Here is a 15607-nt window from a genome sequence, read left to right on the forward strand (position 1 = left end):
AAGAAGAAATCTTAAGTATGTCTCGGCAAAAACTCTTTAAAACCTCCTGACCAAACTGAGTACTGATTATGGGATAGGCCTCAAGTGGACTCCCTCCAAAATATCTGCAGAACAGCCCATGTGCATACCCTACACCGGATATAGGAGTACCGAGACAAGCTTAGCTCTGGTAAAAGGCTGCTCAGAAATCAGAGGAGAATTCCTATGCAGATAGCAGCAGTGGGATATACAGAACATAATTCATTGTCTTAGATGCGACTCAGCCAGCGTCACTGCCGCCACCACTAACAAACCATGCATTGATAGAATGTGAAGGCTTGGTTTTGTGCAAGACCGAATTATACATACTATGTCAAGTTTCCTCTTCCTAAGGGGGACAAAGAAAAATACTGTCAGAAAGATGTCATCGTTTAGGTAAAATCAACACCTTCATAGGGTCTAGATGTCAGATGAGTTTTTACCAACACCTTAACATAAAGGAACACTGTAGGATTTAGAGGTACCGTTTCTCTACAGCCTATTACTACAGATTCCAAATAAGAGTCTATTTACCTGGGCAGGATGAGGTTGAAGTTCTAAAATCCAACCAGAAGTTGAAAAACTGACAGCGGTGGGTGGAGAAAAAGGGGTTCCAAGAAGTGATGCAGTAGACCAGCCAGATGGTCTTCTGACTGTCTAGTCGATAGAAGAAAAGAATTCTCTCAATCGCTTCCTGCAGATGCCAATGCCCACAAGCAAGGTTTTGTAGGCATCCAACTAGTTGCATCCACTGTCTCAGAAAGTTCATTATTTTAGTCAAGGCCTGAAATCATCAAAACCTCATCTTCTTCTGTACTGTCATTAGGTGCAGGATTCCTAAAAGCTACCAGACTGCCTGAGTTCTGGTAAAAGAGGACAAAGTCTAATTCAGCAGTAACCAACCACATGTTGAGTGGAGGTATGGAAGAATGCAGGCTCTTCCCTCATCCATGGATATTAGGTCCTTATTCTGGACTGGTGGCTGGGTGTTCTTATAAGGAAGTACATGATTGAGGAGGACCAAAGCATGACAGAGCACTGAGGGACGCTTTGAACCAATGGAGTTTGTAGGGAAGCGATAAAGGGAGGTGTCATCAATTTTACAATAGACAGTTCCCTACAAATTCAAAACTCTTGCCCATCCAAGAAATCAAATGCTAACATCTGGAGTTCTGGTGAGTGACAAGGGAGTTCATAACTGGACATCCACAGGCTCTTCAAATGATGCTGAATACCATAGGAGGAGCAGAGTTAGCTCCTGAGGTCACATGCTCTCTTTGGTAGGCCAGCCAGTGATGTGGGTTAGACACCAAACAAGCTGCACAAAAAAACCCACAGCAGCAATCTCAATAAAAGCTGGCAACGTGGCACACCTGTGGAGAAAGAGTGATTCAATGTTTTCCGATATAGAAAAAAAGAGCTGTATTGTCTGTATAGGTCCGCGCACTCTTGGAACTAACCACTGTAAGAAATACTTTTGAGGCCAGAAAAAACACATAACTTTCTTCAGGAGGTTTATATGGAGGGATTTTATTTATTTATGTATTCATTGTTTTCTATAGCACGAACTAGACCCAAAGTTTGGGTGTCAGAGTGCTTTACATTTCAACCACCTTCGATATCAGCAGATATCACATTTCTTTCACGTCAATAACCTGTCTATGTATTCCACCAACATTGGCATATATTTATCCATACACAAAACAAATATATTGAGGAATAATATACATAAATAGATTACAATCCAGATTGTTGTGTCGTATTTAAGTTTAAGATAGGACCATTCCTGAGTTCTTCTATATCCAAGCTAGTTATAATATTGCTATGTTAACACACTGATCGTTATGGGAGACATTTATCCATCAGAAAGAGCTTAGTCTCCTTTTTGAATACTGGATCATAGGTGATTCTTCTGTTATTCGGTGGGAGCTAATTCCAAATCCTTGGAGCAGTTCCCGTGAACATTGTATCGTAAGTTTTTTTCTTACGGAAGAATGCTGGTTTCGGTAGAAAATCCTCCGATCCCCTCGAGGGTCTAGTGCCTCCGGATAGCGTATTTTTCTGGGCTAGGTAATGCGGAGTTTTGTGATGTATTGACTTGTGTGTGATTCATGCAATTTTTGGCTCTATTCTTGCCTCGTATGGTAGCAAGTTGCGCGCTTTCAAGATGTGGAGTAATGTGGTCATATTTTATTGTTCCTGTTATAAGTCTAGATGCTGCATTGAGGGAGCTGTTGAGATCTTAGGGAGCCCTAATAGAGTTGCGCATCCATATTCAATTCTTCATATGACCAGTGCCTGTACTGCCATTTTCAGATCCCCGGGATCGATGAGTGGCTTCAGTTTTCTGAGGTCATTAAGATGAAAACAAGTGTTTGTTGCCATTGTGTTGATGTGTGCTCGCATATTTAGATCTTAAACCAATGTAATACCAAGGGATTTGGTTGAGTCAACTATCGTTGGGGTACCGTTTAGTGCTGTGATCATCTTGGTCCATTCTTAAGAGTTGAGCTTAAGATGATGGTCAGCTAGCCATAGAATGGTTTTCTTGAGTGCTTGGTTCATTGTGTTGATCTCTTCCGGAGATTATATTTTCATATACAGCTGGGTGTCATCAGCATACATGTGAAAGGAAATGTTAGCCTTATGCAGTACTTCAGTTAATGGTTCGATGTATAGGTTAAATAGTGAAGGCGATAGTGTTGATCCTTGTGGAACCCCAATTTGAATCGGAGATGGTGGGGATAGCTTGTTGTCCACCAGGAATCTTTGCGATCTGTTTTCTAGGAAGGAGTAGAACCATTTCAGTACAGTTCCCAATAAGCCCATCCTATTTTCCAGGTGTTCTAATAATTTTGGATGGTTTACTGAGTCAAATGCACACGATAGGTCCAGAAGGATCAGGAGACAGGTTTCATTACAGGATGCTTTTGATTTGTCCAACAAAGTTAATATGACGATATTCACAAAGTGCCCCCCCCCCCCCAAAGAATCAGTAGCAATCGGAATATTCAGCAGCTGGAGAGTAGCCCGCACAGGAGGTTTAGGTACATAGGTTTATCATCCTAAAAATTGATAGCATAAATGGACAAATAGGAACAGGCTTGCTCTGTTGCAGGGACTGCACGTCGCATTTTACACAGACTCCCACTCCAATACTACACATAGCTTGTAGTCCCACAAGTCTCTGGAAACAAGAGGCTGTCATCAAGGGAGTTCTTTAGGAACTGATCCATGCGTACTATGGACTAATGCATTTTCACTATTGAAAGCATCCTTATGAGTAAAACAAGTCTGAACCGATGACCTCAGTCATTTAAGGGACAGTTGATTTGGTTGTGACTGAGACGGAAGGGAGTGGAAACAAGTATAATAAATCTGATCTCAGGCATGCTGAAAAGACTCTTTGGAACAAAACAAACATGGTAGACACCAGAAGGAACCTAGCAGAAAAAATGTTGGTATGCAGAGTGTTTTTTTTCATGCACTATCTTTTTGGCAAGCAGCAAACGTTTTGTGAACTAGATCCCATATGACTACTAATTCTCAAGTCGCTTCTTATCAATGAAAGAGAGAAGACCGGGATAAGGTTGTGACTGCCTTCATCAAAACCTAGCAGATCAGCAGTACTGGAGATATTTCGATTAAAAATAATACCCACCAGTCACTAACACTGTAGATAGAATACATCAAGCACAAAAAGGTCTATGGTAAATTAATTTGTATGTGCGGATATCCAGTTAACTCTTAAAGAGACAGGCTAAGAATCTCAGCAGTATGTTTTCTATTTGTTGCAATTAAAATCAGTCATCGTATGCACTAAGAGAGGCAGATTTTAGTGGTCAGATTTCATAAACACAAAATAAACCTTTATTGCAAGTTACTTTAGATCACAATACTTCAGCAAAGAGAGTTGCGTTACCAAGGAACTACAAATGACATCAATTACATAACAAAAGGCTTGCAATATTTACCTGCACAGGCGTCTCCAGTGTGTAGATATGTTCTCCACGTACATTGTAAAACTTGATTAGAGCACTCTTTAGCAACAGGCCTCCACTAATCTCTGCAAGGGCGCTTTGCCTCTCTATTCCAGCCACAGCCAGCAGGTTTCCCTGTGTACACCACTGTACAACAACATCTGAAAATCCCAAATCAAGACAATTTAGGACTGACATTACTAGTAAAACACATTCCCATAAGTTATAAAACAGGCCTTGTTTATTTAATTATTACATATTTTTTTTCCAAACACAAAAGCTTTTGCAGAAATGGGTCAAAGATTCCGCAAGACGTTAAGCCTGAGCAAAGTTTTTCATAACACTGGTCCAGTTTGCGAAATTTTGCATTATTTTCTGCTACAGAGGATTTGTTCAAGGATAAAATGTGTGACGAGAGACAGTTTTGAGTAAAAAATGAGCCAAGAGAATTTTCTTTGTGAAACCGTCTCCATGCAGGCATCTCGAGTGACTTTGAATACAGTGTTTACCCTCACATTCAATTTCATTGGTGCTACTCCAAAGCGCATTTTGCAAAATGTATACAATTACACAGAATTTTCCCAACATTTCATGTAATTTCATGAAACTTTACGCAATTTTGATTTTACTTTGTAAAGCGGACGTATGCCCGAGGGCGTCTTGGCACTAGCATCTACGAAAGACTGAGCTGCATAGGTCAATGATCGGGGAACTATAGAGGGAGCACGAAAAGTTCGGTTTTAAGATGCCTTAAAACCTAACTTTTCGGGCTCTTGGGCATATATGGGTTTTACAAAATCAAATCAAAATTGCGTAATTTTTCATGAAATTACATTACAGTTTTGCACATCTTTAGTATTAATATGCTCTGTTCCATAATATTTATCTCTTCATATACACCATTTTCACCTGGCATTGACAATTCTATAAAGATCAGCCAACATCACTTCAGACAATCTACAACAGTCAAACAGTAAGTGATGAATGCGCTCATTTGAGGCGGCTCTCTGTACACCTTCCACCCCAAATCTCTGTCTGATGGGGCCACACCTGCCTTGACCTCTTCTCACAAAGTGGACGAGAAAGAAGGCCCCTCCTTTTTACAATCTTCCCTGTTCCAAGAGTGAGAGCTGCTGTCTAATTGGATCCATTTGAGGCAATTAATTGCTTATCACCAGGGGCTTCATGCTTAAGTCATCCATCTTCTGTAGATACTAAATTTCAGGAGTGAGGGCAGGATCCTTTTACAACAGGAGAAGCACTGCATACAGGACTTTGGTCTGCATGTTTTACATTGCTTGCTGCCATTAGTAAAGTACTACCTTGCTTTTTGAAGCTTGGTCTGCCAAAAATATATAGTCCAAGAGACAAGACTCCTCGTTTCTGGAACAGGACTCATTGTGGGGGTACAAGCCCTGATCCAGAAATGAAGAGCCTTAACTCTCGGGCTTTTGAGGAATATATAGATGTAGCTCTCAAACCTTGGAGGAAGCTATTGGTAAACAAGGCTCCCACCTACAAAACTCCATTAAATACTTTGACATACAGTTGAGCACCAAGACAGAATCAGACAATTCTGCTTGGCCGGCTGACTCATAGTAACAATTCTGCAAATGTCTGAGAGCAGGCTGGGACCCGTAATCCACTGAGGGTAATGAGACATCAAACGGCCATATGTTTTGAATTAAGATGATCACTACCAGGAATCTTCTGAAGGGCGCAAGGAGGCAGCAGATTGTCTTTATGATTAAACATCCATAGTACAATCAGCAACCTACTCCAAATCAGCGGGTGTCTCAGGTACTTTGAAACAGAAATTTTACACAATAGAGAAATTACAGACTTTGGAACTGGGTATATAGTGGAAAGGGACATCTCCATGAAAGTACTGAGACGTTGGACCGCAGAGATCTATGTAAATTCACGATACCAACATTTTCAGACCCTCACCTGCATCTCTTTGAAGAAGGAACAGAGCACACTATAAAATATTTACAAAGTTCAATTATACACTTTGTGAAATATGCTAGAAAGTAGATGACACACTGAAAAGAATCAAATCATTGATGGCAGAGTTGAAATCAGAAACTGATCAAGCTTAGATCATGACATTTTTTGAGCTCATGGAGGATCGCTTGGGCAAACACGAACAGGAAATAAGGTCCCATACACAATGTATATTGAATTCCACTGTGACAAAAATGAGTATGAAAGAAGAGGCAGTCTAAAAATAGTCAAGAAATTTGTTGGACTCCAATCTGATAAGAACAAAGCAAAGAATCTACAAATGGTTGATAAAAAGACAGAAGGCACCACTTCTAATTTGAGGTCTGATAATGAGGACACAATAGCTACCACCACTCGAATGTCTTTTTAGAGGAATTGAAGATTCTCTTAAGTGGCAGAGATTTCCAAAAGAAACCACTGAGAGGAAAAGAAAGAGGAAACAAAAGAAAAACAAGAAATTCAGACAGAGATAAGACAATGCAAACTAAATGGGAACTAAGGGGCAAAAACAGAAGAAACAATGAAGAATAACAGGGACAACTGACTAAAATTAATTTGTCAGAACGATCTTTTAAGAACATTGAACAAAGACTATGCCTTTCTTTTTTTACCAGCATTCTGTCTTAATTATATTAAAAATCATATTGGTGTTTTTAAATTTGCACACAAACGTAAACTGGGCAGGTTTCGCACTATGAAAAATAAAAAGATTCAAACCAAGATTTTACAAACTATATAAGGTAACGGCAAATCTGCTAATCTCAGATATTGATGTATTAGACAAATTATGCAAATTAAGACAACACTGAAGCTTTAGGACCAGATAATCAATTAGCAGATAGTGAACACCTTACAAGAATGAAAGAATATGGGTTTAAGATTGATTTTATATGGAGTACTCACTTTAAACAGCAATCTAAATTTACAACACAAATGATAACATTGATGTATCCTGTGACTTGGTCAACAGAGACCTTTTAGCACTGCAGAATAAAAGACTTCCTATTAAAGATAATTTGACAGAGCAAGAAGAGGCAGTCCTCCTAAAATTACAAAATTATATTAGTACTGTAATTAAACACTCAAAGGGGGAAACGTAGTAATTTTATTGAGAACAGTTCATTATATTGATCTATAGAATAAATGCAGTGACATGGTGAATAAATGGAAAGATAAAGGTATTTTGGAGTGGAAAGAATACCCATTTTTAAATAATGATACACCGATTACACCCACCCTCTATCTGCTACCTAAAACCACAAAAATGCAGTTAACTCTTTAGGTAGACCATAATTTCATCCAAAAGAAATCTTCTAGAGAATGCCTCGATTTATGAGACAACTTTCTGTTTTCCTTGGTTGATGGTCTTCAATCCTACGTCAGGGACACTTCCAAAATGAATATAATACACTGGGGAAAAGAAGACCTTATAGTAACTATGGATGTCTCCGCCCTCTATGTAAGCATTAGATACTTGGATGGACAATGGGTCTGCAGACACTACCTACGAACAAGAGGAGTAAAATTACGTCAACATACAATAACTCTACATGAAAACCTTTTTCTATTTGAAAGCCAATATTACAATCAAAATTAGGATACAGTGATGGGCACCCCCCCATGCCCAGACGTTAGTCCCTTGCTCGCTGTGCCACTGGATTCAAGCTAGCCTTGCTGATATGGGGTGGTACAACGAAACCGGTCCCAGGAGGCTCGTATCCGCTCCAGGAAGGACCTGGCTTGTAGGCCACGGGCTGGACTGTTCCCATGAGTAGCAGGGTCAAGACTGATTTGCATATGGCTGGGTCTAAACTGCGGTGGTGTAGTGAGCAAAAGAACGATTGATTTAACCCAGATCTCTTAATTGGAGGGGTGAATGTTTTTATTTGTTCAGCATTCCGCCCATCATTTGTTTGTGCAACATGTGTTATTTTGGTAGCCAATTTATACTGATAAAGTAGACATGAACAATATGTGCAGTCATCACTGCTGCATGCACATTTTTGTGTGTTCTGTTCCTACTTGTATGTAGTAGTTGGTGCTTAAGGTACTGTGTCATAATTCAGATCATTTGTACACTTTTTCACATTTGGTATATATGTCAAACTCATAATTATACAATGTTGTGGTGTGAATGACTATATGACTATCACCACAAACTCATTTTGTAGTAGGGTTGACTATCAACTACTTCTATGTATAAAAACAATACATTTCCTATTTACTGTAAATTTATATGGCACATCTATTTGCCTCGGAGTGTACCATGCTTTTTCATTATTGCAAAGTGCCCCCCTTACTCCGTATACTAAAGTGTGACTACAGTCACCAAGTTTGTTCGATTTTGAAAATAGTTAGCAAAATTTTTTTAAAAATGAAGTGAACTGTGACACTGCATTCTATGAGACTTCTGGCATTTGTATTTGTTGCAGTTGGATAAAAATCCTACCTCCCTGCCTGGCATATGGTTACTCTTTGACAATGCTTAGCGGTTTTGGAAGAATGCTCCATCATTTTAATTACAAACTTGATTCTTGCGATCACCCTAGGTGCAATGCGAGAAATGAGCTCATTACAACACACCTCTCATAGTGCTGCTAAAGAGTTACTATATGCTAATCAAAGGTCCAGGAACAATGGTGTCAAAGTCACTACAAGACTCTCAGTGTCCATTTTCCAGTAAGAAAATGAAATGGCTACTTACCTGTAGAAGTAGTTTCGTAGCTTGAAGAATTTTATGGATCCACAAGCTGTTCATTATTTCTTCATCCTGCAAAATTGCCTCTTGTAGTCTTCTTTTCCTTGTGGGTGTCACTGAGTCATTGACTATTTGGTACTAATTCCCTACTTGGTTGACATCAGATTTACGCTCTGGAAGCCCATGTGTTTGAAGGCCATCTTCAACTTATTTTTGTGGTTTTGGCTTCCTTTCCCCGCCTCTGCTGCAAATTTCTATTCTTTTCCGGGGAGGCAGGTGGGTCGAATGTGAGTCCAGAAAATTCATCAAAATTCGTCAAGCTGCAAAACTACTCCCACGGGTAAGTAACAGTTTATTTTGCCAGCATGAATCTTTTCTGGATTAATATGCTGTGCCTTGATTCAGCATTAGTATTTTTCCCCACCAGGGGTTGGAATAAAAAGAGTTAGTATTTGTAAACAGTTGTCCGAGTACCCTTTGTCCCACCTGTGCTTCTGTGCTACCTTGGATGTCCAACTAAAGTGTTTAGTGAAGGTGTGCATGGAAGACCATGTGGCTGCCATGCAGATGGCATTTATGGAAACATAACCAATAAATGTGAGTGTATAAATTTTACTAGAGAAGCACTTTACATCAGGAAGCGATGAGGTGAATAGCTCTCTTTGTGATGCTTTTTTTTTTCAAACCATCTTTATTGAACATTGAGGCATGTTACTGATATAACCAGGACTATAGCATCCAATATATTAACAGAAAAGGTTGACACCGTTACATGCATTGCGTCGATGTTCCCCCCCGGCCTGCTGCAGCAGAAGAGAGATGTAAAACCAGAGTGGTAGTGTTGCATAGAGGTAAGTTACTAAGCTCTATGGGTAGGTCTATTATGGGTCAGTCGTCGCAATCAGTGGATCAGTGGAGCGGGGATCGTCAGTGTACTCGTCAGGGTCTTTCTTTGTGATGCTTTTTTTTATAAGAAACCTTTATTACACATTAAAAAGGATACAAACAAGGGCCTACAACCACAAGGGCCGGCCGCTAGAAAGCTCGGGAGCCAGCAAGGCAGCGCCATACATTCAAATGAGCCAGAAGCAAAAGCTCCTGGTAGTTCGTAAGCACATATAACAGGCCGCGGCCACAGTCCAAGGGCGATCAAAAAGGACCGTTTCATATTTTTTAATAGAAGAAAAAAAAAAAAAAACAATAACACACAAACAAGGCAATGAGAGTCCGAAATAGCAGCGTGCGCTCCCCAGGACGGGGGAAGATCCACATTATATGGAATAACTCTTGACAGGAGGTGGCAGTGGGGGGCAGCGGAGAAGAGGACAAAGCATACACAATTACGTAGAATGCGCGGCTAGGGGGACAAAGCGACGTCGACCTCTCGCGGCAGAGGCGGAGCGCAGATATTTCCACGATAGGAATTCCATGGACCCCACACCTTAGTCCACCTCCCAGGCTTGCCTCTCGCCACATACACCGTCTTCTCCCTGAACATACACCAATCCATATTCTCCTTCCATACCGAAACCGTAGGCGGCCTCGGGAAACCCCACATCTGTGCGATATTGCGCTTAGCCACCATGTACCCCAAAGTCACCCACTGCGTCTGCGCCGCATTATAGTCATTTGGTTCCCAGACATTCAGCAAACACCTCCTGGCCTCTGGTAACAAAGCGACATGCGTGACCTCCTCCATTACAGTATGTACTCCGTTCCAAAATCGCACGACCTCTGTGATGCTTTTAAGTGTGTGCCCAGTCATTGTATGCTGTGAGTTGATGCTGCTGTAACTGACCCATTGAATGTTTTTTAAGGATGCTTGTTTTTTTACTGTACGCCCATTTATTGTATGCTGTAATTGGAAGCTGCTGTAATTGATCCATTGAATGTTTTTATTGCTATCTGTATTGTTACTATATTTTTTATGGCTGTTTTTATTGATATCTGTATTATTATAGTATTCTTTTATGGCTGTTTAAGCCGAATAAAGATTTATCGAGCGAACAAATGTAAGTGTTGTTCCAAGTGTGCTCTTGGTTTTCCTTCCATTGCCACCTCTGCTGTTTTGTAACATTTTCTGGATTGTTCGGACTATCCATCTTATAAATTCCTTTAGAGACAGGCAAATCCTTAGTTGTGGGAGCAAAGGTAATGAAAAATGTCTTCCTTTTCCTGATTTGCTTGGTGTCTATCAGGTAATACAGGAGGGGCCCTTCTGATGTCCAGTGTGTAAAGGGTCCTTTCAGCCTGCGATTTTGGCTGTTGGAAATAAATCAGTAGTAGTATAGCTAGACTTGCATGAAAATGGGAAATCACTTTTGGAAGAACATTTGGCTTGTTCTCGTTACCACCTTGTCTTTATGAATTTGTAAGTAAGGATCTTGTGTTGTGAGAGCCTTGAGTTCTAGCATCCTTCATAAAGAAGTGATCACAATTAAGAAGGTTTTTTGGAGAATCAAGTCCATCAGGGTTCCAAGTGTAGTCTCATGAGCTGAATTAGCACTAGGTTTAGGTTCCACATTGGTGTGGGACCTGATCTTGGAGGCGCTGGGTTTTTGCCCCTTCTAGGAATCTCTGACTGGTGTTTGGAAGAAAATGCATCCTATGTCACTATGGCTGACAAGTGTATCTTAAGTGAGACATAGGAAAGTCCTTTATCTAGCGGGTAAGTGAGGTATTTGAGGATGGCTGTGTCCTCTGTGCAGCCTTCACCTGGTCTTGTGCTGCGAAACCAATGCATCGTACCTGGCTGTAGCACTTACTAGAGGTAAGCCTTCTTGCCTCTTTGAGAATCTCCATAACTCTTACGGGCAGGCTTAGGCGACTGAACTTTATGCCATTAGGGGCAATGCTGCTAAGCTGAGTGTTGCTGGTACCAGGTGGTCTCACTTGTAAAGCTAATATATCCTGATGTGGGGATAGTCTCATAACCCTGTCTTGTGCGAACTCCACCACATCAGAGAACCATGTTTGTCTGCAGGCTAGTGATGCTACCAGTATTACTGTCACGTTAGTCTGCTTGCATTTCTCAGGAGAAAGAGAACGGCAAATTTCCCTCATCAGTCTATCAACAGGGCATTCATTAGTGATTGCTGGTTTGGATACTTGGATGCAAAGATTAGGCATTTCATATTCTCCAGTGTTTTCAGTGTTGCAAAGATGTCTATGGGCAATGAAATATTTCTTTCACTACTTGTTTTAGACTTTTGTCTATATGCTTAATCTGTTGGATTCTGTGTTTTGTACTCCTGGCAGGGGTACTACCACTAGTGTTATGTTTCTTTGTATGGTCCATTTCCATACGTCTTCTGCTAGTTTGGACAGTATGTGTGATCATATCCCTCCCTGTTTGTTGAGGTAAAACATGGTGGTAGTGTTGTCCATCTGGATCTCCATAGCCCTTCCTAAGACGTTCGCTTGAAAGGACTAGGTATGCTGTCTTTAGTTCCAATAAATTTATGTATTTCACCACCACCTCAGGCCCCGGAAGTTCACCTTACCTAAGTGGGTTCCCCAACCCGTGTGGAAAGTGTCTGTTGTAACTGTGACAGAGGGAGTTGGCTGCGTCAAACATATGACCACTGTAATGTTGTTTGTGTTCCACCATTGTATTTCCATTTGTACCCTCTCGATGGATCCTAGGTGGAATGACTATACTTTTGTCCATCCTGAGGGTGAATGCCTTGGCAGATGCAGGCTTTCTAAAGGGTTCTTACCCCTGATCAAGTACACTTGGCAGCATGGGCAGGATCGGATTTCATTTTTGACCGGGTAGTAATGTCTGAAGCAGGAAACATGATTCTGCTTGTTCCTATCTAAATGGATGGCATACTTGTCCGTTCCCTTTTTCAAAATGGCACTGTACATAGCTAGCTCACTTGGAGGGGTGGGGTGGGAGGAGTCGAAGCTTTTAAGGATATGTGTTGCCCCCTTCCCCTGCCTTAGGTCAGTCGGTGTCAAGATCTCTTCTGATGTCTGCATGTGTTCAAAACTTCCCTGTTCAAACATGCCCTCCCCTCCTCCTGTTCTTCCTCATATTAGAAGAGCTCTTCTTCTTGCTCGTTTAGAGGCTCTAGTGTTAATGGAGGCTCGAATTCCGTTTGTTCCTCTTCGAGTGACTTTTCTTTCTGGTGTTTTAGAGGAATCTTGTATGCCTTCAAGAAGTCTTTTAACTCCTTGTTTTGTTTCCAGAGAGTCTTGAGGTGCCATTTTTCCCTTAGGCTGTAGAGGGCTTTCTCTTCTCTACATTGAAACCTGCCTTTCATGGAGTTCCTTCTCCCTTCCATGCCCTCAATCACCTTTCAGAGAAGAGGCTGGTTCCAAGGGGTTCCCGCCATAGGGTTCTTTGGATTTTTGCTTGCCCTCGATCACCTTTGGCTTTGGTGCTTAGTTAACTTGAGGATTTCAAGTCTGGAGACTTGGCTCAGTACCGCTGCACCCCGGGGGGATTACCTGGTGTTCTTTAGGATCGATGCCCTCCAAACACCTCTTCGGTGTCTTTTCCCTTCATACTCTGACAATTTCCTTGGCCTGTGAGCCTTCCCTATAAGATTTGTTTCCTCCTCACTGAAGACACCCAGGTCCTAAGCAAAGTGTGTTTGAGTGCCTGTGCCATTGTGTAGTGTGCCCCCCTTTGTTTTTCCCTGGTCTCTAAGGTCTTTGGTTGAAACACTGAGCTGTCAGCCTTCAGTAGGCAGAGGTTGCAGACTGTGTGTCTATCTTTTTGGGCAGGCTTGCGGTGGCACTTCGGAAAGAATCTAAAGGGGATGTGCACCATACCCGATTTTCATTCTCTGACCCATGTGGTCTATCTATTGCCTCAAAGAAAAAGTTGGCGACTTGGTTCAGGGAAAAATCAAAAGACTAGAAGAGGCAATTCTAGACACAACTGCTAGATGGTATAATAATTCACAGTATGTGAATCCATAAAATATTAATGCTGCAAACCAAAAGCTTAAATTAAAAAGAAAATGGAAGCACATTCACAAGTGTGCAGCACACAGCATTACTAAACGCTAGTAATACCAACACATATTTACCATGCTGAATTGCACTGTGGCCTGTAAATGGTAAATACGCACTGGGAATAGAATTATGAACTAGCTCAGTAAAGCCGATCCAAATGGTGGTGTCATAATGGAAGGTTTGAATTGATCCAACCAGTTCGACTCACAGTAAGACTGACAAGTAAACATGTGGAAAACAGGTCATGAGGAAAAAGAGTAAATGATGCATCAAAAAAACTAATTCACCTGTGCCTCTGGTACTCTATCGATGAGCTTCTCTCTATATGCAACTGTACAGGACTTTGTGGTGAGCCTGGAAAACATATCTTCTTATTCTAAAGATATTGGGCTTCATAAGACGCATAGCACAAGCTTTCCAGGGTTCTTTGCTCGCCCATGCCATTCTCTCTTTGATTCCTATTTCTTATCTTCCCTGAATACTTTACAAAGGTTTAAAATTTGAAAAGCTGTAAACCGCACAATCAACCCTAGTGCAGCCTATAACTTTTGGTCATAAGGCATCTATGAATAAGGTGTATGTAACATTTTCTTACTCATGCCTTAGCTCCTCTTTATTCTTAAATGTGTTAAGCAGTTAACAAGCAAGTAACCTTAGGTAAAAGCAGAAAAACAGGGTCTAACAGGAGGTCAAGTGAGCATGTGAAGTACTGCCTGTACAAACTGAGCAACTGGTATTTAAACCGAGTACACCACAGGGTTTACCCAAAAATAAATAGCTGCTTTTTAGGTGCCAATCAAATATCAGAAACAGGGGCATATCTCTGGAAATTCAAGGAAGAGATTTTTCCACTGTTGGGGAAGGCACTGACACTTCATTCACGATATCATTCAGGGAGAAAGGCTCCAAGAATGGCACAGCAATGGTTGACCTAGCTCAAAATGTAACAGGAAATGGAAGCATAAAAATGTCTTCCGTGAGTCACAAAGTGCTAAAATAATAATCTTGGGATCAAGACTTCTACAGACTGCACAAATCAGTCTACAAAACAACATGACTTTGCTTCAGTCTTACTGCAGAAGAGGCTACCGAAGTATGACAAATAAATACTGGTGATGTTTTGGAAGCCTACAGGGAATTTGTGTAGTTAAATGTATAAATCTACAATGGGTGCAGTGAGACAAGGCCCATTTTTTTAATGTAACATTCACCATGAGTTACACTGGAATCCAAAGCCCTTCTCACAAAGTTCCCTTTGCAGTCCTTGGTTTGGAATAATTCAATGGCAAGTTTTGGGGCTTCCCTTTCATATCCCTGCGAGTTAGCATACACAACCTGCCTATTTTATTTAGGAAATGTGTAAAGTCGTGGATGGAAGCAAGCAAAGTCCAAAGTAGACTTAATAAGAAGCCAAGAGTAGGGTAAGTGCCCAGGATTGTAGAAACCTTATTGAAGAAGGACAATGCCTGAAGAATGTTTTTGTACTAAGAAAAGTAACAGTAGTAAAACTAATTCCACTGTCCTTACGTATTATAGCTATAATTGCAATTTTTAAACTACTATTTCATAACAACCTGTTTCCACTTTGTTGAGCAAAACTTTAAGACGTTGATCAAGTGTACCCCACCTTTAAGCCATTAACTTGTGACATGAAGAAGATGAGTTTGAGAGGTAGAGGGAATGGGCAATCAATTAAAAGAAACTGATTAACTCTCAAAACACTGTTGTACGTAGAAACTGTTGTCTCGGATAAAGAAAGTCCATAACCTTCTTCCATATCAACCCCAGTGACTGGAATGCCATAGTCTGCTAAAACCTTGAGAAATGCATTGATTTATTTATTTACTAAATAGTTAGTTTTATACAGCACACATGCACTGTGACGATGAGAGTGATTTACAATATAAAATGAACAATGATAACAGAGACTTGAATA

General features: G+C 40.8%; 1 protein-coding gene across 2 annotated transcripts in view; it reads right to left on the reverse strand.

The window, feature by feature from the left end:
* TULP4 (TUB like protein 4) overlaps window positions 1–15607 on the reverse strand; it is a 787154-nt gene that overhangs the window by 256864 nt on the left and 514683 nt on the right. For both annotated transcript variants that reach the window (XM_085612155.1, XM_085612156.1), the window contains one exon: window positions 3993–4159. In XM_085612155.1, the coding sequence (XP_085468281.1) occupies window positions 3993–4159 (167 nt within the window). The remainder of the gene's footprint in view (window positions 1–3992; window positions 4160–15607) is intronic.

The sequence above is a fragment of the Triturus cristatus genome, chromosome 6, assembly GCF_964204655.1.
Source record: "Triturus cristatus chromosome 6, aTriCri1.1, whole genome shotgun sequence".
In the NCBI taxonomy this organism is placed as follows: domain Eukaryota; kingdom Metazoa; phylum Chordata; class Amphibia; order Caudata; family Salamandridae; genus Triturus; species Triturus cristatus.